This window comes from Elgaria multicarinata, chromosome 2 (assembly GCF_023053635.1).
Source record: "Elgaria multicarinata webbii isolate HBS135686 ecotype San Diego chromosome 2, rElgMul1.1.pri, whole genome shotgun sequence".
Classification (NCBI taxonomy): domain Eukaryota; kingdom Metazoa; phylum Chordata; class Lepidosauria; order Squamata; family Anguidae; genus Elgaria; species Elgaria multicarinata.
In genome coordinates, this window is record NC_086172.1 from 52928856 (window position 1) to 52954692 (window position 25837).

The 25837-nt window shown below is 42.4% G+C and overlaps 1 protein-coding gene and 1 long non-coding RNA gene across 4 annotated transcripts in view; both read left to right on the plus strand.

Moving 5' to 3' along the window:
• Positions 1-20011, plus strand: part of CACNB4 (calcium voltage-gated channel auxiliary subunit beta 4) — a 165204-nt gene extending 145193 nt beyond the window's left edge. For 2 of the 3 annotated variants that reach the window (XM_063116541.1, XM_063116542.1), the window contains 3 exons: positions 1531-1626; positions 15148-15333; positions 18377-20011. In XM_063116541.1, the coding sequence (XP_062972611.1) occupies positions 1531-1626; positions 15148-15333; positions 18377-18637 (543 nt within the window). In that variant the 3' untranslated portion in view covers positions 18638-20011. Of the gene's footprint in view, positions 1-1530; positions 1627-15147; positions 15334-16335; positions 16402-18376 lie in introns of all 3 variants that reach the window. The other variant, XR_010025040.1, reaches the window with a different exon arrangement.
• LOC134392314 (uncharacterized) overlaps positions 1-25837 on the plus strand; it is a 401291-nt gene that overhangs the window by 343088 nt on the left and 32366 nt on the right. The gene's annotated exons all lie outside the window — the stretch shown is intronic.

A 25837-nucleotide genomic window follows, 5' to 3' on the forward strand; every position in this document is an offset into this window, starting at 1 on the left:
TCAACATAAGTGAGTAGGTGAATTGACACCTCAATTTCTGTCCTTCTCTGTTGGTGTCAGTCTCAGATTCTTTAATAGACATTTTGTTGATGATAGTTTGATACATCAAAGCAGGGCAAAACAATATTGCTGTTTTTAAGTTACATATGAAGGATGTTATTTGGATCAATTCTCATACTGGCAGGGAGAAGGCTAATATCCCCAAAAGGGAAAAACCACCAGTGGCAACAATGGAGTAAATATTTAAGTGAGTTACAGCATTGGAAAAGTTCAATGTTTATAATATAAAAGAACCAGATGACAAGATTGTTGAGTCACAATATGTCCATATGAAAAATCCTGGTTAATTTTATTTATGCCAAATCATATTTAGATCTAGAAGTTTACAGAACTTATTGAAGAGCAAGCACAGTGATGGCTGGTTACTGAACCTGTTTCCACAAAATCTTCACCAATCTTGAACAACAGTCTTGCAGTTTCTCAGTGCTGATAGTGGCATCAAACTCTTTAGGTAGTCGATATCCAAAATCTGGAATATATTCAAAATAGTATTAGACCAATCCTGAGAAAAGCCAGTTCAGCAAATGTTAGAATTGCAAACACATACATTATCTGTAGCTTTAAGAACTCTTATAAATGTCTGTATCAAGTTTAAGCTCCTAGTCCTCACATTACAGTCTCTTATACAGAGACCTACAAAACCTCCTGCCTTCACAATGAGCAGACCAGAAGGTGGGCCCCATGACTTTTTACTTGTGTGTGTGTCCTTGGTCATCCATATATTAATGTAGTAAATATACCAGCCTCTCCATTCTGGGGGCATGTCCAGGCAATGAAATTATCTTCCAGTCCTCGTAGATTCACCACTGGAAAACTCTTTTTTGCCTTTTCAATTGGCGGAGCAGTGATGGCAGAACAGGTGTGGCAGTTGACTTTCCATCACTGTCCAGGAAGAGCCTCCATGGACAACCATCCCACTCTACCCACAGAGGGGGAGGTTGCGGTATCCTATGCTCACTGGAACACTCTCCCAGGAGAAATAGGATACCTGTCTGAAGTTGACCTACATATACTCTGTCATCTAACTATAGTTAAATTTTCAATCCCATCTTTGAGCGTTCCACTGTCTAGTTTTCTGTTCTAGACATAATGCCTGTTCACTCTCAAGCAAGGTGTCTTCTTTCTTCCTTCAAGTTCCACTCCTAGAGCAGCGTTCCCTACCCTATGCCATCCGGATGTTTTGGACTACAGCTCCCAGCACCCCTGACCATTGGCCATGGTGGCTGGCGCTGATGAAAGTTGTAGTCCAAAACATCTGGAGGACACCAGGTTGGGGAAGGCTGGTATAGATAATAGCCAACTGATGTACAACATAAGGTGTCCATGCCACAATGCATAGCCACGCTCTCAGTGTCATCCAAGAACTGAATTTAGATTCATTTGTGAAGCATGAGATGCATCAAAGATTAACTTACTTGTTATGCAGTCTGGAAGTAATCTCACCATCATGCTCATGTTCTCTTCATTCAGGTCTTGCAGCGACTGATCAAATCGAGAGGAAAGTCTCAAAGCAAACACTTGAACGTTCAGTTGGTTGCAGCAGATAAACTTGCACAATGTCCACCAGTAAGTAGACTGGGAAAGATTTTCATTTTGTGAGTATTTTGGGGGGTCGTGTGGATTCGTTAGCAGAGGCTGTCGTATTGATTTAACACCACTTTAATGCCAGGGTCCACTCTAACTAACTGGGCTATAAATGGCAACTGATCAATCCCCGAATGTGTTGGAAGACAGGTCACAAGTGTCACATAGGGAAGCACTCCGCTTTCCACCACCTCCCAATGTTCACGGTAGTGATGTGCTAAGACAGCTAGGGTTACAGTAGCAATGAAGTATAGTGTTCCTTTCTCTATCATCCCACTTCTTTTCCACCCACAGTGCCAGTGAAATTTGCATTGGTAGAATGAAAGCCCTCTCAAGTTGTGAGGTCCAGTGTATTGCCTTTCTGTCACTCAGTAATTTTCCACTAATTTGTACTTGTGATAGTGAAGGGAAAAGAAAAGTCAGTGCCTGCTGCTCAAATAATACTCAGCAGTAACTAAAATGAAGATAGAAAGCATTAATTATGTTTTATATACTTGTGCATTATATTGTGCAATTCAGTGAACACTCTTGAAACAATCCAGTTGCAATCAAAACATTTGAATTAATAGAATTGTTCCCCACTGATTTCATATAAATGAAGGTTTTTCATTTGAAAGCTGTTTCCAAATACTTTAGCTGTGAAGTCTTCTCCCACTCTGGTTTTTACCAATGAAGAGAGAGACAGGCAAACACAGGCAGACTGAGTGAAAATGCCGTGTGTCTTTGGATTCCATTCTAGAATCTGTGGAGACTGTGAATTTTGCCTTGGAGTTGAAAGGCTGAAGCAAAGTGAATTAACTGTGTTTGAAAATGGTTTGCAAGTATAATGTGTGTAATACCATCTATGCTCTTAGAATCATTGACAGCTTCCTGTGGAAAAGGTATTTATATGGGCTCTACTCTAGAACTTGCTCTGGAATGATGAGAAAGAGGTGTTGGTTAACTCATCCTCTTCTTTTGCCCCTTTCCCCTTCTTACAGCAGAACAGGTGGGGAATGAGAATATACTTTGTCCAATAGTAAGAAGAAGAAAAACCCATGCAGATGGTGTATGCCAGCCTTCCCCAACCTCCAGATGTTTTGGACTACAACTCCCAGAATTTCTGATATGCAGGCTGAGCCTGATGGGAGATGAAATGCAAAACATTTGGAGGGTACCAAGTGGGTAAGACTGGTGTGTGCTCTCAAGCTTCCTGTTCAGAAAAATCTGCCACCCAGTATCCTATTTATGATGGTCTTTTACACATCCAGCACGGCAAGATTCATCTCTTAGCCATCCATTCTGCCCAATATAATTTTCATATGGCTTGAGGCACAGCTTTATGTTATAGAAGCCAGGAAAGGAAATTCTAATGTAAAAGAGTATCATGTTGCCAAAACCAAATTAATAGCCACTGCCACCTTCTCCAAGATGCCTGAGATAGACATACAAATATCCAAATTGTATGTCTAAGGCACGCCCTCATTGCTGAACACACGCCCCTACTTCCCACTGCTTCACTAGCGATATTGGAGCTCTATTAGCCATATATGCCATTTTCTGCTGAATGGGATTGAATTTAGCAGCCTGATCCTGTACAGAGTTAGGTGTGCTTTTAGACTATTAAAATCAATGGGCACAGGCATTCCTCACTCCGCATAAGATCAGGCTGTAAGATCCATTGAGGATGCCTAGTTTGGCATACAAGACTGGTTTGCATTCATCTGGTACTATTCCTTTACCAGATTCCCCATCCCATTGATTGCCTTAGTCTATTGTTATCAAAATGTTATACTGAGATCTTCAGGATTGCAGTTTTACATGGAGACTCAAAGGTGATGCTTGCTTCTTCTCCTAAAATGGTTCCCTAACCCAGACCACCATGCATCAGACAACTTTTGTTGCTGGCTCTGCCCATGACATTAAAGTAAGGATCTCATTGTCACTGTTGGACGATTATTATCATGTATGACCTACCTATACATACCTCTGTTGTGACTCTTACAGATCATTGAAGCGTTTTGTACAATTGTATTAATTTGGCATCAAGAAATGTTCACATGGCAGTGCCAGCCCTACACAGGCATTCATCCCTACATGATTAGAATCAAATGAGGGGAATTGCAGCACACATTCAGCCCAGCCCCTTGTTGCTAGGCTCCATCATCCTTCATGCATTGGAAGGCAGATGTCTGCTGCACAGTGCCTGCTCCATTTGTGGAGGCTTCCCATGTGCAATCATGGTTCTAAACCATGTGAGAAGCTTGCAGGAGTAGAGCAGACTTGCTGCTGCAGAAGTTACCCCTCCAATGCATGGAGGGCAGTCAAGCTGAATGAGTGGGATGGTGTGAAGGTGGCGGCTCCAGCAAGCATGGTCCCTCACATGATTTGAGTCCCGTGGAGGGTGAACACTTGAACTGGACTTTTGAGTCTTCAAGAACTTGGATTGCATTGCAAACCTAGACTCTAAAACAAGTTGTCATCCAGAATGTTAATGACCACAGTAGCTTTCTTTATCTGTTGCAAATCCTCATGAATTTTTCACTGTGGGCATACAGGGTGGTGCTAAGATCACCTGTCATCTCATGAATAGTAAAAACACCGACAGTTACTTCACATGGCATCATAACATAGGAACTAGGCAAAGAAAGGAGTTAGAAAATAAGTCCATCAAATACCCTAGCTTGAATTTATTGTTTTGCCTTGCACATTGTAAAGAATGTTAGACCTTATTTTAAGACAGGTGTTACAAAGCCCCAAATTCTCTCCGAACCATCTCAGTGACAATTATTCAACTGTTTCTGGCTTCTTGCTGTAACTAAAGGGTGGTGATACAAATGATCGGATAAGTATGATGGCCACCAATTTGGATGGCTTTAAAAGTGGGTTGGATAAATTCCTAGATGCAAAGGCTACCAATGGCTACTAGTCCTGATGGCTATGTACACTAGCTGCTGGGGAACATGGGTGGGAGAGTGCTGTTGCACCATGTCTTGCTTGTTCATCCCTAGCTGATGGCTGGTTGGCCACTGTGTGAACAGAGTGCTGGACTAGATGGACCCTTGGTCTGATCCAGCATGGCACTTATTTATTTCATTTATTTTATTTATTGCATTTATATACTGCCCCATAGCCAAAGCTCTTCTTATGTTCTTATCCATTTTTAAGAGGAGCAGATCCTTAGATATATCCAGACTAAATTCAACCTATCATATAAATTATGAACAAATTGGTGTTCGTACACCCATATCCAGTGATCCATATCCCCATTACTGCTTGGAGCCCCATGGCTGTACTGTGTGACTCTTATAAGCCATTCATCACTAACCTACTGTGATTTTGAAAAAAATAATAAGTTAGGCTGCAATCCTATGCACACTTACTTGAGAGTAAGTCCCATTACTTCTGAGTAAACCATACATGTGTATGTATTGTTAGTGGATCCAAAGAACTATGCATGGAAAGAAATATGCATTAGTGCATATGTTAGTGGAGGACTTCTCTCTGTGAAGTGCCCCAGTTTATCGGGGATTGTGTTACAATATGAGAGCGGTCTTTTCACAAGTTGAAGAGGCTTTCTGCTAGTGGAAGGGCACCTTTGGATCAAAGCCACTGCCTTTTGGTACATGAATGAATCAGCCAGAACCACATTTGACTACTGTAACTGATGCCCAGGGACTAGAGAACTCACAATCAGTTTTTTTTAACTCTGGGAACATGAGATTAGTGCAAATGTATATTTGCAAACAGGAAGAAAATTCTCATATATCCCTTAAAAAAAATCTGAATCTGTCAATGAATAGACAAAAGGCACCTGACAATGGAATGAAGATGCCTTACCATCTGCGGAACACAGTTGGAACATCTGTACATTCCTATCCACAACCCATGATGCAAACCTGGACTGCTGGGTTGTTTAGGGGCTAAACAACCCAGCCATTAGCCCAACTTATAGCTGCTATGTTGTTTAGCCCCTAAGCAACCAAGCAGTCCAGTTTTATTAATAGGTTTTTACGAGCTTGGACAGCATCCACCCTGCAAGCGTTCACACCGCCACTCATGCAGTACGTACTAATGTGCCAGGCCACACAGGCCTCTGCCAAGCGCTCGCAAGGCTCACGAACCCTCAGCAACCACCTGCCCTTATCCCCCTGCACTAACAGCAGCTGACATTGGCCTGAAAGGGGGAAATGCGTGATTTCTGGGGATCCAGAAATTGTGCATTTCTCCTCCATGCTAATGGTGCCATTGGCATAGCTGAGGGAATTGCGCACTTTCTGGAGGCTCTGGAAAGCTCACTTTCCCAAGGCAGACTCATGTCCAAGCACTTGCAGGTTCTCACAAGTGCTTGGGCTCGGGTCCGCCCTCACTCTGGGCATGTCCGATTGGATCTGTGATCACGCTGCACAACATACAAAGGAACTGATTGTGGGTTTTCGTGATAAAGCGGTAGAGGCATGCTCATGGGAAGCAGCACACTTGCCAATGCACAACAACCCATTGGTTTTTAAACAAATGGGCTGTCCTTATGTGTGAACAAGCCCATTGTTTCAGCTCCAAAGGACTATATGCTATTTGTATATCTTTAACCATTTGCTCCTCAGATTCACTTATGATAAACTTATATTTGGTTTGCCAGAGCAGTACACCAGATTTAAGCTGGATCAACTGCTCTGGCGGAAGTGGACTTCCCTGTCTCCTCCTCCCTATGGCAGTCCATCCAGCCCCCTGAAAATGCTGCACAGTAAGCCAGGAGCCTTTGCTGAATGGGGTGAGCTGTGTATGTGTGCATATTGGGGGTGAGGGAGGATCAGGCAGAGGGACCTTCCAGGCCTGCAGCCATTTCTCTTGCAAAAGGTAGATTCTGAATCCCCTTGGGATTTCAAATGCAGGTTGAGCAGCTTCCGAACCTTCGGGCAGAAATGCACAGACCTGCTCCTTAAAAATGGGATGCTTGATTAAGTACCACCCCTAAGTCGAATATGATCCAGAGAGAAAAGCACCTAAATACACATGCAGATATTTCACCATCCCCAAATTGAGGAAGCCTGAAGGTGAAAGTAAAATACGTGAAGAACAATACCGAATTGTTACTCAGAAGACCATTTTTTCAAATCTTTGAGGCTACTTCTACTTTCAAAGAGAAAAAAGGGCTCTGAATTGCTTGTTGTACCCTTGTAATTTTTGAGGTGGCTGGTAATGAATGTACAACACCAAACTACTTGTACTATTGGAATGCACAATGAAAATGCTGGCTGCAATGCACACTGCCCTTTATGGAAGCCAGCAAGTCACAGGAGCTGGATGTCTGGCATTCCTTTGGTGTTGTACAATAGATCTATTCTTTGTGTGGCATGCAAATGTCAATAAGTTTGAAGCAATGGTATTTAGGCTGCACTTATGCTGTCTTCAAAATGAAATGCATTTAGGAGAGCTTTGATGACTCAAATTGCCATTGAACAGGTAGGCCACACATAAGGTATACCTGCTAAGGTTTTAGTCCCCAGTTGTGAGTGTTTAAACAGCTGTATATGAGCCTTACCTTAAACAGCTCAGACTAGAAAGAAATTTCTCTGTATTAAATGGAATAGAGACATTCTACTCTATTTTTTTGTTTGCTGCCAGTGTTTACTTGAACAATCCTATGATGCTCCCAAAGATCCGTCCATTTTTAGACTTGTATTAGAAAACAAGAATGTCAGATTCTGAATTGCTTTAGACCCCTTGCAAATATGAAATCTATCAAAAATCAAGCTTGTGATGAGCTTTTAAACTAGGGAGAAATTCCTTCTTTTACACAGCTATTAAAGGTACAGGAGCTCTGCCCCCTTTTCCATTTGTCCACCCTATAAATACAAAAGCATCTTTTTCCTCCCTGCCACCCCCACCCTGCAACACACATGCTATTAAAATATGAAATTATGGCGCTGTTATTCTAGGGAAATGATTCTAGATTTTTATCTGTTCTAATTATAAATACTCTTTTAATCACCAATCCAAATTTATTATTGCCTACTGTATATGTATAGCCTTCATACTAGTCCTCTTCAACTTACCTAAGGCTGGTTCCCCCACTCACCCCCAGCGACATTCTGGGAGAGTTCATATATAATGCTAAGCCAGGATTAGCGTTATGGGCGCAAGCAGAAAGGAGGTCATGCAAAGAGTTTCAAAGATAAACAAAGCTAGGCTCTCGTACCTTCTTTCTGTGAATAGTGAATTGAAAATACTCCTGAATAAACTTAGTAGTCATGGAATGACTGATCCTCTTATGGATCAGTAACTGGTTAAAGAACAGAAAGCAGAGAGTAGGAATAAATGGTCAATTCTCCTGATGGAGGGAAGTAAGTAGTGGGATCCCACAGGGATCGGTATTGGGACCAATTCTTTTCAACTTGTTCATAAATGATCTGGAATTAGGAGTGAGCAGTGAAGTGGCCAAGTTTGCTGACGACACCAAATTATTTAAGGTTGTTAAAACACAAAGGGATTGTGAAGAGCTTCAAAGGGATCTCTCTAAGCTGGGAGAGTGGGCCTCCAAATGGCAGGTGCAGTTCAGTGTAAGCAAATGTAAGGTGATGCACGTTGGGGCAAAAAAAAACCCCAACATCAAGTATAGCCTAATGGGATCTGAGCTGGTGGTGACCGAACAAGAAAGAGATCTTGGTGTTGTGGTAGACAGCTCAATGAAAATGTCCACCCAGTGTGCGGCCACTGTAATGAAGGCAAACTCCATGTTAGGCATTGTAAGAAAAGGAATTGAGAATAAAACGGCCAGTATCACACTGCCCTTATACAAATCTATGGTGCGACCACACTTAGAATACTGTGTTCAGTTCTGGTCACCACACTTAAAAAATGATATTATAGAGCTGGAAAAAGTGCAGAAAAGAGGAACTAAAATAATTAAGGGGCTGGAGCATCTTCCCTATGAGGGAAGGTTCTTCTTCGTGGTCTCTATGCATCACACATATGGGCTTTGCGCCTGCGCAGAGACCAGACCGGAACCTACTATAGCTGAGTGGAACGTTTTTGGCGGGAACCCCTCCCCCCACGCTACCGCGCATGTCCATGGGGTTCCCGCCCTTACCTCAGTTCTTCGTCGTCCGCCGTTGTGCATAGACCAGCTAACCGAACCTTTAGCGTTCTTCTAGTTAACTTACTTAATCTTTCTTTAAACCTGTTCATTCTTCAATCTTTCCTAATTCTTCTTACTTCTTTCTTATCTATAAAAAAAAAAAAAAAAAAAAAAATTTAATTGTAGATAGTTTTCTCTCAGCGACTTCGGTCGCCTGAGGCCCGTATGGCAGCGAAAACCCCGTTTAGGAAGTGTGTACGGTGTGGAGCGAAACTTCCTCCGACGGACGGGCACTCCCTTTGTCTCGTTTGTTTGGGAGAAGGACACGTGGTGGAAGCCTGCCACCACTGTATGTCGTTTACAAAACAAACTAGGAAGCATAGAGCCGACAGACTTCGCTCTATATTGTGGGAAAAAGCTCTCAAGGCTACTGAGGCTCCCAGTATGGAAAAAACGGCAGTTGGTAAGTCCGTTACTGAAAAAACGGCAATTCGTAAGTCCGTTACCGACAAACCAGCAGACCGCAGCACTGAGGTGCAAGCCAGAGTTCATAGGGCACAGATACCCCTCACACCTGGCCGGTCTTTGACGAGTTCTATGGCAAAGAAGATTTCAAAGAAAGCCAGAACTCCTAAGCCTTCTTCTGAGCTGGAGAAGAAGAAGAAGAAGAAGAAAAAGAGGGACGCTGAGAGATCCACCCTAGCGTCTCCTCGAGCGCCTGAGGCGGTTAGGAGTCATTCTACTCCTCCCATTGCTCCGATCGCTTCGATGTCGAGGCCTCCCTCGGCATCGAGATCTCAGTCGGTACCGATGGCCACGGTACCGACGCGCTCGCTCAGCCTTTCGGAGGGCGAAATAAGAGATTCTGCGTCAGCGGCCTCTTTCCAACAGCCTACAAGACCTCAGACGTTGCAGGGATTAATCCCAATACAACCGTCGCCAAGACTTACATCTCGCCGTGAATGGGATGGAGCTTCCAGATACTCCGATCCTCACTTGGGATACGAAGACTACGAATGGGAGCGATACCGTCCCCAACACTACCTTCCGGATCGAGAGAGTCCCCGGGAAGGCTACTACGCCCAACCGCCACCTGTAACAAGGATGTGCCGATTACCACCTGCATCGCCTGACCATCAGGCATCGAGGGTGTCTACTCCTCGACACCGTATGCAACCTTCGGCATCGACCGAGGCAGTTCCCACGGTACCAACAGACCAACTTCAGTTGCAAGTGGTTACGATGTCTTCTCCTGAGCAAGACTACCCGTCAGACTCGGAATCGAGGGTGTCTGCAACTCCAACGATGCCCTCGCCGGAGGATGAGGTCCACGATAACGACCCTTCCTCTCCGTCGGACGATATGGTCAGGTTCTCTGACCATATGCTTAGGATGTCACAGGCATTGGGACTAGATATCCAACAAACGGATGAATCGGTTGTGGATCCCATTTATGATGTGTTCCAAACTACTACCAATCAAAGACTGGCTATCCCCATTCCACATGCATTGAAGCAAACTGCTCAAGAGTCTTGGAAGACACCTGCTGTGACTCAGGCTACATCTAAAAGATTAGAGACTCTTTATCGAGTCCAGGAGGAAGGCGCAAAATTTTTGGTTCAACATCCAAAGCCTAACTCCATAGTGGTTGAGTCAGCCCAAGGACAATCTCAAAAGGCACATTCGGCACCGGTGGATAGGGAAGGGAGGAAATTAGACCAGACTGGCAGAAGGATTTACTCCTCTTCTTCCTTAGGCATTAGAGCGTCATCATACGAAGCGACGATGGCGAGGTACCAGCTTTTCCTATGGGAAAAGATGGGTTCATTATGCGAACACCTCCCGGAGGACAAGAAGGAACTGGCGAGGGTATTTCAAAATGAGGCTTCAGCCATCGCCAGGCAGCAGTTATCCACGGCTCGACACCAAGTGGACTGCCACTCGAAGTCCATGATGGGCGCAATATCTTTAAGGAGACACGCGTGGCTCAGATCGGCTAATTTGAGCCATGAGACCAAGTGGAGGATAGAAAGTATGCCATTCGATGGCGAGGGACTTTTTCACTCTAACACCGATGAAACACTGGATTCCATCTACAAAGCCAGAACAACGGCTAAAAAGATGGGATTCACTGCTCCTCCACCGCAGTACAGGCCAAAGAGATGGATGAGACCGCCAATGCAACAGCACCAGCAATACCGGCCTCAGTACCAGCCTCAACTTCGGCAGCAACAGCAGCAGTTGCAAAGGAAGAGGCCATACCAGGGCCGATATCAACAAGATAAGAGGCAACCTGACTTTTCTAAAAAGCAGCGTGTTTGACTCTTCGGCCCCAGATCCACCCCCTTTTGCGAACCGCCTAGCACCCCATTACCATCTATGGGAGTCAATAACAACAGACTCCTGGGTGCTCACTATCATCAACTCGGGCTATGCCATCGAGTTCGATGCCCTTCCTCCTTTTTCCGGCGTGGAAGTAACGGCTCCATCCCCTCCTCTGCTGCTCGAGGTACAGACCTTGCTATCGAAGGGAGCCATCTCTCCCGTACCCGCAGAGGAACTCAATCAGGGATTTTTCTCTCGTTACTTCACGGTCCCGAAGAAAGATGGAGGTCTTCGACCGATCATGGACTTAAGACAACTGAACAAGTTCATCACCCCGAGGAAGTTCCGTATGACAACGGTTGCTTCAATTCTACAGCTTCTACAAAAAGGAGTTTGGTTCGCAGTGGTGGATCTGAAGGATGCGTACTTCCATATCTCCATCAGGAAGTCGCATCAAGCTTACCTTCGGTTTTCGATCGGTACATCCCAGTACCAATTCACCGTTCTTCCGTTCGGGTTGGCCACGGCGCCGAGGGTCTTCACCAAAGTCATGGCGGTGGTGTGCGCCCACCTAAGGCAGAAAGGCATTTACGTTTATCCATACCTGGACGATTGGCTCCTAGTAGCAGACAACAGCGAGACGCTTCAAACGGACATACTAACCACCCTCAACCTATTGGACTCGTTGGGGCTTTGGGTGAATCACGAAAAGTCCATTTTGACCCCACAGCAGAGGTTGGACTTCATAGGAGTAACCCTATCCTCTCGAGACGGAAGAGCATACTTACCTTCAACCAGGGCGAACACTTTGCAGCAGTTAGCCATCGACACCGAGAGCCGCCGGAAGGTATCGGCTTGGACAGTCCAGAGACTATTAGGCCTGATGGCAGCCACTACGGCAGTCATCAGGTTTGCAAGACTCAGAATGAGGGTATTGCAGGCCTGGTTCTTAAGGACTTTCGATCTCAGGCTCAATGCTCGACGAACTTACCTTTCGTTACCGAAGCAAGTCAGGGCATCGCTGAAATGGTGGTTCTCGATGTCGACTCTTCTCGAAGGCGTTCCATTCCAACAACAGGCGCCTTCGGTAACGATCACGACGGATGCATCTTTAGAAGGATGGGGAGCTCATTGCAACTCCCTTACTGCTCTAGGTCGTTGGCCTCGAGCCCAGAGAGAACAGCACATCAATCATCTCGAACTCATGGCTGTAGAAAATGCAATAAGAGCATTTGCACAGTTGATCGAGGGCAAGAATGTCTTGATCGCGACGGACAATACTACCGTGGTGGCATACATCAACAGGCAGGGTGGAACAAGATCACACCCTCTGAACCGGTCTGCACTCAGGATATGGAACTGGTGCATAAAGAGAAGGACTTACCTGACGGCGATCCATGTAGCCGGCAAGGAGAACGTCTTTGCGGACTCTCTCAGCAGATCCTTCCATGTCGACCACGAGTGGGAGCTCGACGTCGAAGTGCGGGAAAGCCTTTTTCGGTACTGGGGCCGCCCTGTTGTCGATGTCTTCGCTACCGAGGACAACGCAGTCTGCGCCAAGTTTTGCAGCAGGGCAGGAAGAGGAAAGCGCTCTCTAGGAGACGCTTTCACCAGAACTTGGAGAGGAAATCTCCTGTACATGTTTCCTCCCTTTCCACTGTTGACAAGAGTGATAGCCAAGATCCAGATGGACAACTCCGATTGCATCCTGATCACGCCGTGGTGGCCTCGACAGACGTGGTTCTCACACGCTCTTCGGTTATCGAGAGGGGATTACATCAGGCTCCCGTCGACACCGAAGCTACTGTCTCGACACCAGGGCAGGGTTCGACACGCAGATCTGTCGACCCTCAAGATGACTGCATGGAGGATAACAACAACTCCTCCTCTGCAACTAGAACTTTGACTGTGGATCACATTATATTGGCAGCACTAAAGCCTTCCACTAGGAAAACTTATGCAGCAAAGTGGCAAAGATTTCGGAACTTTGCTTCAGTACAAGATCAAACACCAGAATCTTGCCACTTACCCTTCATCCTTAATTATTTATTGACACTTTTCCAGCAGGGACTTAAGCTCGCATCCATCAGGGTTCACCTTGCTGCGATTACATCTTTTCACCGGGGTGTGGATGGTTTTACACCTTTTACCCATCCAACAACGAAGAAATTTCTAAGAGGTCTGAAGAACACGATACCGACTGTGAAAAGTATCGTGCCGCCATGGAGCCTGTCAGTTGTGCTGCAAGCACTGACACGCAAGCCCTTTGAGCCCATGGCGTCGACAGACCTTAGGCTACTTACTTTAAAGACTGTCTTTCTAGTAGCCATTACATCGGCAAGACGGGCAAGTGAGCTTAAAGCTCTTAGGATAGATGTTCCATACACTATCTTTCATAAGGACAAGGTTGTGCTACGCACAGACCCAGCCTTCCTACCTAAGGTAGTGTCAACTTTTCATCTGTCTCAGCATATTACTTTGCCTGCTTTCTTTCCTAATCCAACTTCACCTCTTGAGTCTTCCTTGCATACTCTCGATGTGAGAAGGGCTCTTGCTTTTTATAAAGACAGGACAGAGACATTTAGGAAAACAAAGCAACTGTTTATTTGTTATGGTGAGCCTTCTAAGGGACTCCCTGTCTCCTGCCAACGACTATCACGCTGGATAGTGGAGACAATAGAATTGGCCTACTCTATTTCTAAATTAGAGTTAGTGAAACCTGTGACGGCTCATTCCACCAGAGCTGTTTCAACATCGGTGGCCTTCACCAGAGGTGTTCCCTTGGCAGACGTCTGTAGAGCCGCAACGTGGTCCACTCCATCCACGTTTGTCAAGCACTACAGTTTGGACACCCGTGCGAGGCAGGACTGCTCATTTGGGAGGACAGTGCTTTCAGAGATCTTCAGATGATGCACCAACCCACCTCCAAAGGTATGTCAGCTTGCTACTCGCCCATATGTGTGATGCATAGAGACCACGAAGAAGAAATGCAGGTTGCTTACCTGTAACTGTAGTTCTTCGAGTGGTCATCTATGCATTCACACAACCCACCCACCATCCCCACTTGGTGGTGTGAGACTTATAAATGACACTGTTTTATTGTGGAATGTACTTTACTTATTTACACTCATGTTTATGGGGGCACAACGTCGGACTCCTGTAAACTGAGGTAAGGGCGGGAACCCCATGGACATGCGCGGTAGCGTGGGGGGAGGGGTTCCCGCCAAAAACGTTCCACTCAGCTATAGTAGGTTCCGGTCTGGTCTCTGCGCAGGCGCAAAGCCCATATGTGTGAATGCATAGATGACCACTCGAAGAACTACAGTTACAGGTAAGCAACCTGCATTTACATCAATTGGGTTTGTTTAGCTTCGAAAAAAGGAGGCTAAGGGGAGACATGATAGAGGTGTACAAAATTATGCATGGTATAGAGAATGTGGATAGGGAGACATTTTTCTCCCTCTCTCAAAATACTAGAACCTGGGGTCATCCCATGAAGCTGATTGGTGGGAGATCCAGGACAAATAAAAGGAAGTACTTCTTCACACAGCGCATAGTTAAATTATGGAACTCACTACCACAAGATGTTGTGATGGCCACCAATTTGGATGGCTTTAAAAGGGGGTTGGATAAATTCCTGGAGGCAAAGGCTATCAATGGCTACTAGCCCTGATGGCTGTGGCTATCTCTAGTATTAGAGGCAGTAAGCCTGTGTGCACCAGTTGCTGGGGAACCTGGGTGGGAGGGTGCTGTTGCACCATGTCCTGCTTGTTCATCCCTGGCCGACGGCTGGATGGCCACTGTGCGAACAGAGTTCTGGACTAGATGGACCCTTGGTCTGATCCAGCATCAGGGCACTTCTTGTGTTCTTAGTTTCTTCAGCTGTTTGGGCACAATATTTGGGAAAAGAAAGGGGGCTGTTGGGAGAGTGCTGGACAATGTGATAAGCAGATAGGAAAGTCTCTGAGGCTATTAAATGGTTATGAGGAAGATACTTTTTAGTGGCAGAGGAGGCATGAATTAAAGTAGGCATGAATTAATAAGTGAAGGCTGTCAAGAGTTGATCCAGTGATACTCAAAGACCTCTGTTTCCTAGCTGCTTTCAACTCTCTTCCGAACAGGAAATGTTTGATGTTATTCTGGATGAAAATCAGCTTGAAGATGCATGTGAACACTTGGCAGAATATCTTGAGGCCTACTGGCGTGCTACACACACAACCAGTAGCACACCCATGACACCTTTGCTTGGAAGAAATCTAGGCTCCACGGCACTATCCCCTTACCCTACTGCAATCTCTGGATTACAGGTATGAATCTATGCTTTAGTCATTGGTACAGAACAGCTCCATGATGTAGATCAGAGCAAATGGAACTATCTCATTGATATCTGTCTGTACAACAGTTGCCCCATTTTCTCTTAAAAGAGAGGTTTCCACTGATTCATGTAAAACATTCCACAATATTGAAAGGTATGGAAATTCCCTCCACATATACATTACAGCCCCACAAGGGTTTAGAATGTATTCAGTGTGCATTTTCAATATACCTACTAGCAAATGTTTTCTTCACTGGAAAAGGCTAGGAAAATAGAACCAGTTAGGGCTATTTCATGAATACATGTGCATCACTTACAGTTGAATTATATTAGAAATTAGTCCTATTGTGTTCAGTGGGATTTACTCCCAAGTAAGTAAGTGTGTGTGTTGCAGCCTTGGTGTCCTAACACTTGGAAACTCTCAGCTTTAAGGATAAACTACTGTTCAAGTAATATGGATGTTCCATCTCATGATTAATCTGGGATGTCTCATTCCCAAACAGAAATCATCATGATGCTTCAGCCAACAAGTAATGTACAGCATGTGAAAACTAGCCTTAGTCACCAACAAAAAAACATAACCAATTCAGTGGATCTTGTATAAAGGGTAGTTTTGTTTTAATACACATTGAATATCTATAAACATTCACACTATTGTGCATAGATTGACGGGAATAGAACAGAAACACATCTTGCCTTTTTGCAATGGAAAATCTGCTGCACAGGATGCTCTTTTAAGATAAGTGTGTGAGAAATATATGCCACTAAGTACTGCTATAGTTAGGCTTGCCAAATAATTTTTCATTGATTTTTCACATGTTGACCAGTTCACAAAAGTCATAATATCATGCTAATCCCCTCCTTTCTACTTTGCCCTGTTTCTTCCCAGAGGTAACACTTTGGCAAAATTCATTCATCTGTTTTGATTTTATTTTTATTACTGATTATAATATTATTCCCATTATAAAAAGATTCTGACCATTTTTTTCCACAGGGATAGCTCAAAAACGGCTGGCCTTTGAAACTTCAAACCTGGCATGTAAATAGTCCTTAATGAGAAGTACGTGTTTTACTAAGTTTGGAAAAAAAATGTCTTTTCAGTACAAGATCTGTATGTTTGTAAGTGCAAGATCAAGAGTGCACAATTCAATTTCACCGAAAAGCTCAGCACGTCTGTGTGGCTTTTGATATGTGTACACTTTCCACTCTATGTCAGATGGAGCTAAGCAAATTAGTAACATACCCTAAAACCCAATCTACTGATATATTTTTTTAAAAAAAATTGCAGGACATTCTTTTTTCATTAATACACTCATTCACTATTAAAGTGCACTGTTGCTTTTTCTTCGCTGCATGTATGCAGAAGCAAATACTTAAATTTCAAATGTATGTTTGATTTTGTTAGGCCAGCTTCATCACATGGTATTGTTTCTGCTTAGTGACTGGTTAACTGTGCAAGCAACAATTTGTGTTCTGTGGACACATGCTTGTTTTTATGTGAAAAATTTTGTTTTTCAGCTTGTTTTGTGTTGGCATATCCCTCTTCTTGAACTTTGATCCTGTGCAAAGCTAAAAGGATGTGGGCAGAGCAAATTCATCTAGACAACTATATACGTGTGTGTGTATGTGTTTTTCGGTTGGGCCTTAACTAAAGAGGCACTGCCATGCCTCTTTAAATACACACGGAATTCCCACCCCCTGCCAATGTTTCCATTCATTGCTAATCTGTTGTCACAAGTGGTGAATGTTAGGTTCTGGTCAGCTTACAAAGTCTGCTTTCATTCAACATTAACTGAAGTTAAGATGTCTTGGGCTGAGACCTTTTGTAGTAACCAATGATAGAATCCTGTTGAGACTGCATTGCTTGTAAAGGTCATAGTTAAGGCCCCACTAGGCAAGATACAGGCATTGTAAATTATGATCTGATACACTCCAAGAGCCTTACTCACAGTGGGTATTCATACCAGTTAAACTGGCATAACTCCCTATCATATGACCTTGAAAACTCTCTATAGTGTTCTGAGGAGAGTAATGACCTCTACAAAGAAAGAAGACAGCACTTTATAGCTCATATATATCAGATGCCCTTAAAGTACCACTTGGAACTTTCTCACAGATATTTGTGGTTACATCATATGGTATGTCACCCATAATTTTAAACTCCACATTGCAAAAGTCATTTTAGGGGATGGTCATAATCATGTACATACCTCTCACATGTCCCTGATTTTACTCTATTGCTTGAAGTTATCCCTTTGGTTTTTTACCAGCAGTTACTTAATTTGACTATATTCTTCTTAATTTGCCCTGCTTCTGCAGACACTTGCAATAATATCAAAAATAACAGTAAAGGGGACTTTTCTTAGCTGTTTTACCCATTTAGATCCAGTGTGGAGAGTCAAAATAGGGAGAAACAGCAGCAACAATACATTCCATTTGTTGGTTTCCAATTGATGACCTTACCCTTCATTTGATGAGTTCAGACATAAAGAAAATACTACATAATCTACCTCAAGAATAAGTTAAGAATTGCAAGTGGAGGAAGGGTAAGTTAAGTTGTATTTAGCAGGAAAGGATACAAGAAAACATTTCAAATAATCTTTAAGATGATGGGAGAAAAGCAGATTAATTTAGAATTGTCACCAATGAAAGAATATTTTAAGAGCTTCATTTGGGGAGGTCTTATTCTAAATTTCTAAAAGATGGCAGACTAAAAATACATGTTTTAAAATTCCCCATTAGGCAATGCATCCAGAACTTGAATTCTGAACCTTCTGTTGAGAAGTCCTCACTGCCAAATATTTTAAAATAATATAATATAGAAACACATCACATTCCACTGTTTTCTCACATCAGCTTTGAAACCAGACTGTGTTCCTAAGTATATTAAATAGAAGCCAAATGTCTTTTAAATGAATGATAGCAGCATATGGATTCTGAAGGCCCTCAGAACAAGATCGCAACTTATTCAAAAGGAGCAAAATGAAATTATTTGTCCCCCTTTTTTTAACGCTTAAATTGTTTGCTATTTTTAGAGCCAACGTATGAGGCATAGCAACCATTCTACTGAGAACTCTCCAATTGAACGGCGAAGTCTAATGACCTCTGATGAAAACTACCACAATGAAAGGGCTCGGAAGAGCAGGAACCGATTGTCTTCCAGTTCCCAACACAGCCGAGATCATTACCCACTTGTGGAAGAAGAGTACTCTGACTCATACCAGGACTCATATAAACCTCATAGAAACCGAGGATCCCCTGGAGGATATAGCCATGATTCCCGACATAGGCTTTGAATACAAGGACCTAGGGGAAAATGGTATTCATTATTTGCCAATTTGCCATAACATAGCTAGGCCAAACTAATCATCTTGATTTGGCAGATGGGGCATGGTTTTACTATGCTTACAGGCTGCTGCCATTTAATGCTATAAATGGGGCAAAACATATAGATCATGCCCTTTATGTTTAGGAAGAAATAAGTTTGCTCAGTCTCTTAGGTGTGTTTTCTTTCCAGTGTAGCGTTTAATTTCAAACAATATCTTTCCTCTTCATTAGATATTATTAGACACATCAATTTGTAACTTAGGATACCTGTTGAGGCGCATATAAAATAATTTCCTGCATTGGAAATTCCAAATGACCAGTTCCAGTTGGAACCAATTTATAAACCAATTCCTGTTGGAATTTGGGAGAATTGACTGGAAAGTCAAGCTGAGCATGTTGCAGTCAGTTTAAAAAAAATGAAGAAGAAATTATAAAATCATAAGCAAAAATAAAAATAAAAGCTATAGTACTTGTATACCGGAAGGTGAATTTATATATAGATATAGATATGGTTAGAATAAATAATTTTAATGTATTTATTTCAGACTAACCAAACATAAGCAGTGAATAGTGCCAAAAAATGAATGAATGGAGCAGTCAGGACACTTTCCAGTTTAAATATCAATGTTTTATTTTCCTCCCAGCATATATGTTGCTGCAAAACTGTACTGCATTGATAGTTTTTTCATTTGCTAATGATAATATAAAACTATTTTAGCAACTTCAAATAAAGTTGGAGCGAAGACAAACATATTTTTAAGTGATAGAAGTGAACACATTCTCTGCCTTGAAAACATGCTTGTCCATCACTATTTACACCTTCAGAATTCATCGGAGGGGGGGTGTACGAGTGGGCCCACTGGCCCAATCCCCAACTTCCACATGTTCCATGGAAGGTGTGAACCATGCTGTATATACATACCATTTCATGCATGAAGGTTCTTCTGTGTGATCAGAGTCCCTGATTGCACACATAGTTTAACCCTGTTCATGCCTTTCACTGAATATGCCCCCTCCCCCCGCCATTTATTCATGAATGGGTTTTGAAGGTATGAACAGAGCTTTGTCTTCGCTCTAGCAGCAGGAAGATTCCAGAGGAGATTTGCAGGACGATTTGCAAAAGTTTGAAAATAACAATGCATTGTTTCGCTAACAATGTTAAGCACTAATAATAATACTTATCAGCCACAAGGTTCATACTGGTCTTAATGTTCTAATTTGTCAAAGAGAAATTGGCCTTGCACTCATTTAAATGCATTCATAACTAGGGCTTAATCCTGTGCATTAATATCTCGAGAAGAAGCATTGTATCAATATTGCTCCTACCAAAGAGCTTATCAAAAGGTCATGGTAATATGTGTTGCACAAGAAAAGAGCACTGCTTGATGGACTTGACAGGGGAGATATTCCAGCCAATTGAACCACTACAAGAGGTGTTTTAGTGAGGATGCCTCCTAGGGCCTTAGTGCTTGCTTTCCCATCAATGTCTGGAGCATGATAAACTGTTTTCTTTAATGTGTTAGAAAGCACGATGTAATATTTTCCTAGTCACCTTTCACATACAGCAAAAATATATCAAAATAATATACAAGGAAGTCATGTCTTACGGATTTCCACCTTGATCCAAATGTCTTGTACTGCAGTGAATATACAGAGTTCCTGCTTATGTGGCTATCCTCACTCATTTCAGTGTTAAAAGAGCTCTACCCATACAGGCCTCCTTCGCCTTCTGAAGCGAATAAGGAAACCCACACATGCAGAAGCTCCAGAAATGTATCACTCTGTGGGTGCTTTGGAGCCTCTTGGCCAGCAAAAGAATGCCACATCTGTAACTGTCTGAAAATCATAGCAACACAACATGTGCTCCATGATTTTGGATATTTTTAATATGGCACTGATAATGTTTATTTTCCCTATTTTTTTTAATAATTTAAAAATAACAATTAGAAAGCAGCAGTATGGAATACTAAAAGCAAAACAAATAGAACTTCCAGGTTTTTTTCAGACAATTTTAAAAAGGATTTTATTCTGAGTGTAATACTTGTGGTACTTCAATACAACGCTAGAAATCCCATTTCCATGTTAGGGAGGTTGCTTGATGGGGATAGATGTTGAATACACATACCCCTTTAAAAAAAAAGTTGGAGGAGAAATATGTACTGCAGTGCTATAGAAGGGAAAGCAGACATATGCAGACTCTAAAACAAAATAATAACAAATAAGTAAAACACCATGAAGTAGAAGGGCATTTCTGTAAGGGAAAGGTACAAAATACCTATATCAAGAAGAAATAACTATATAGAAATAACTACATATACTTTGATACAGGCCATAACTAGATCAAGAACAACCAATAAATTGGGATTGGGTAATTTTTGTTGGTGATTGAACTAAATTAAAATAATTTCCAAGATCATACTAGGAATGGTTCTTCAGGGGTACCTAAATATAAAATTGCATACATTGCTAGACTGGATTACTATATTTCTAAAGGGTGTGTGTGTGTGTGTGTGTGTGTGTGTGTGTGTGTGTGTGTGTGTGTGTTCTAAAACAAACAAACCTGGGTCTCATTCACTCATGAGTGTATCAAAATGTGTAGGGTACCTTCTGACCAGTTACAACCCTCAGATTTAGTATATGTGTAGTTCAAGATAACCTGATTGTTAGAAAAAAAAGTCTGAATAGTTTTTTTTCTTTTTTACACATCTCCCTAAAAGCTGTGGAGTTTAAGTATACCCCAACATGATTGAGATATTTCAAAACCACAGAGAATGCTAAACTATGGCACTTAGGTAAGGCTAGACATATTATTAGATATGTCTGATACAACTCTCCCTATAAATGGGGGGACTAGAAGTGCACTCCCAAATATTAAAGTTACATTCAGGCCCAGAAAGCTGATGTCTAGTACATACATATAGTCCAAGATGTTCAGATGACTAAATTTTCATATTTTACTATCAAAATGTATTGGCATGATGTTTACTTCATAAGAGAGGTCTGAATTTGAGCAAAGTACATGTCAAACCACACATGCTGTGGTATGTTGGGATATGGAAGCTCTGTTGGTCTTCAGACTTCGATTTGAGAGGAGCACTTCTAATATCAGTAAGGGACACACACACACACACACGACATTACTTTTAAAATTGTTAAGATACTTACATATGGCAGAATCTTGCGCTCTGCCAATTCTCATCTGCAAGAAGTATTCACTGCTTACAGAACTGAAGAACTAGCACTTCCATAGGCAACCACCACCAAGAGAAAACACTCATTTGTGGAACGGGGCAGGTCAGCAAAGCTTGCGTAAGGGAGCTCTGCCAACCTGTCCTGATCCAGAAACAAGCATTTTCATTCCCTTTAGGGCTTCCTCTGGGAAAGTTAATTCTCTGAAGAGAAAACAGGCAGACAGTTTCTCAGAGGCTGTTTGGCCAACTTTCCTTTTGTGAGTTTATCTAAAATTTATTAATTCTATAGGCTTCTGAATTGTCCACTGGGATGTTGAATTGTACACAAATATCCCATATTAAAATATTTCAACGTGTGCTTCAGATTCTGGATAGTGGTACTAGTAATGATCTCTCAGAAAGAGGGGAATGGACAGCTGAGGCCTCCAAACCTCTCCAGTTTGACCTAACTTAAAGGCCAGCCCTCCATGCTGCGTTTGCTCCTACCATTCTCCAATCCAGTGCCTCATGAGGGGAAGGGGAGAGGTAGCTGCTGCTTTTTTTCTTTTCTTTTTTTAGGAGAGAATAGCTCTTTTTTCCATTCTGAATTGTTGGAATGCAGTTCAATCTTTTGTCTTTTGTTACACTTCATCTCTGTGCTTCATGAGTGGGAGGGAAGAGTTAGCTGCTTTCTCTCAGGAGAATATGGAGAGAGCTGCCATTCCACTCTATAAAATGCTGCAATAATGGGTTTCAGAGGTGTTTTGCAGCTTCCTTCCGCAAAAGGAGAGACACAAGCTTCTTAGGAAGAAAACCAGCTGCCTATTCTAGATGTAAATACAACTGAGGCCCACAGCCTCTCATTACAGTCATCTCCAACAGCCATCTTAAGCAGCACCACAAGGGGCTGCTTCTTCCTCCCCTCTCCAAATATTAGATTGGTGTCTGCCTGCTGTGAGGCACTGTGGAATGCCATGGGGGAATAATTATGTGACAAGCAGGGTGATGAGTCACTGTGGCTGAGCAGTGCGGGGGATTGTAGGGGGGGATAGAAATATGCAACCGAAATAGTGGTGCTCACCAGCCCTTTGGTTTGGTACAGGTTGCTTTCTTGCTCAGCTGAAGAAGCTGCCAGAAGTGGAAGTCCCTCTCTCCTCAGGAATGCTCTTCTCTCCTCAATGGCATACTTTCCCTCAGACTTTGGTGGCCAGAGCACAACCAAGCATGGCCCAAGCCTCTATTGAATGGGAGGATCTCTCCCACAAATCAAGAAATTGCTGAAGTACATTTCAAACGGTGTCACATGGGCTCAGCTACAAGCTATGCCAGAAGCCTGCAGTCTGCTAGATAGACAACGCTGATCTGAGAGCTGAGGGAAGCTCCTTGGTGTTATTTCTTGCCTGTTTGCCAACCAGGATGAGGGCCTTCCTAAGCGTATAGACTAACCCACTCTGGAGAATCAGAAGTTTAAAATGCAAAATTATATCAGGAAAACATTATTAATACACATTCAGAGGGTATTTTTAACGTAGACATTTATTACTGTATTAGAGTATTAGGATACTATGTAATCTATGGGTGCTTCTAGATGACCTTTCTTGTACAATTGCCCTGCCTCAAGCATGGAATGTTATGCTGGTGGGGGAGGGGGCGGTATGTCCACATGTCATCATCTTCCGTTTGTCAGCCTCCTGTGTATTCTCACCAGTATTTCAGTCTTTTTTTTTTAACCACCAAAAATATGTTTAAAAGGAACATAGCACTAGGAGCTGTCCATCTGGAAGCACCTTATAACACAGATAAAAGGCATGAGTTTTTTTAAAAAAAAGCTAATTCAAAGGCGGGGGATTTAAGTAGGTTGGGAATGTATTGTGGATCATTACACTGTGGTCCAAGAAGCTTGACTCTAAACTCACTAGGTTTTAACTCCTTGTTCTTCCCATTTTGCTTCATGCAATTCACTTTTTAAAGTGCATTTTAGGCTGCAGTCCTAAACACATTTGCTAGGCAGTAAATCCATGGAACACAGTAGGACTTATATCTGGAGAAAACAGCATATAGGAGTGCAGAGTTCAGAGCTTTAAAATGAAGAGAATACAAACCATACAGTAACAATATTTTTTTTAAATCTATAATAGCACTTGCTATTGTAGTTGATGAGCTAGATAGGCAGAAAATCTTATTTTCTCTTGCAGCAAAATACTGCTGCTTGAGTGCTGGGGAAATGCTTTTGTTAACACAAAAGATCTGGATACCTTGCAGCAAATGGTCATCTGTACATTTCCTGCACAAAAAATATTGTCTAAAATGGCCCTTTGGGATGTGCATGTGGTATGACCCTTAACTGCTAGGAGGAAATGCTTGAAGAAAATGACAGTGCTCAGCAGTCCTGATACAAGCTAGTAGTTGTGCCTATACTGTCACTAAAATGATAGAACTGGTGTTTTCAGTAGTTCAGATATCTTGCTGCCTTATATCTAATGAAAGCTGCTTTTCATTTTATTTATTTATTTTTAAAATGGCACTTTTCTTACAATCAGACTTAAGTCTTATGTTAGCATACTTAAGTCTTATGTTAGCATAGTAAATGAAAGTTTGGTTACAACAATTTATTATTACAGACTACATTCTGGAATTTTTAAAAAGTATTGTTTGTATCTGTACTTTCTCCAACCCACACTGATAACTAGAAAAACAGCACATTTAAGAAGCCAAAAAGTCTGCACTGGTTAGAAGTTCATTGTTGTTGTAATATTAGAAGGGACAGCGCCACAGCAGTTGCAATGAAAGTGTAGTGGTAAATGCCTGAACGTTGGCATTTATTACTACACTGCTGAATAAACTTGACCTATAATTGCAACCCAAAGTTTGATCATTAATGTTTTCTTAAAAAGAAAAACCCAGCAGGACTGCTCTTTAAAAGATGGTGTCGAAAGTAACTTCTGAAAATGAAAACCTTCTTCTTCCCATTTTCTTCCCAAAATTTTCTGCTAGGTAGGTTTTACAAAAAAAATTAGCTTGTCCTGTGCTTTTCTTATTTGTCCCCCTTGAGTAATTTCTTGAGAGGGGGAGAGAGAGAGAGAGAGTAGAAATTGAATTCATCCAATATTCTGTGCAGCCCAAAGTAGAATTTCTGGAAAATATAATATGAGAATACCATTTCTGTAGGATATCATTCTGAGGCTTCAAAGTGGGATTCCCACTTTCCAAAAGGCAGCCTTAAAATGTGCTCAGAGCCAGATAGCTGATGTTCAGATATTTAAAGTAGGGAACAATGTAGGAAAACACGGGATGGGTACACCTTTGAAACCCACTACTAGCGCAATAGGAAGTCAGCACTTCCTAGGGCAATCCTGAAAACAAGCTGAAATGCTCCTTTCCAAAACAGGACATGTCAGCAGAGCTCCCTTCTACTAGCTCTGGTGGCCTGTTCTGTTCCAGGAATGTGTGTTTTCACAGCACTGGATACTGCCCAAGTGTTGCCTTGCTGGATCAGACCACAGTCCATCTAGTCTAGCATTCTGTTTCCAACAGAGTTCATTGGCACTCACAAGCAAAATAGGGCATGAAGATGATGGGCTTCCTGAATCATCTTGTATTCAGAGGTATGCTGTCTCTGACCATAGAGGTTTCATTTCATTATCATGGCTAACAGCCGTTCATAGACTTGTACTTCATGAATTTGTCTAAACCTCATTAAAAGGCCATCCAACCTAGTGGCTGCCGCCCACCACCCACAGATCCTGTGATAGTGAATTCCGTAAGTTAGTTACACATTGTAACTGGGACACAGCAGATACGTATGGATATCATTGCAACTTCAGTGAGTTTGGCCTGAGTGACTGCTGCAGTTCTGGGCACCTGACTGGCAGCATGACCTGCCATTTCTACTTCTATTTTATGCTACAGCCCAATGGAACATTTTACAGTACTTTTTATGTCTTGATTATATGTACTGCATACTCATCCGCATGAAAGAAAAGGCATTAGAAAAAATGT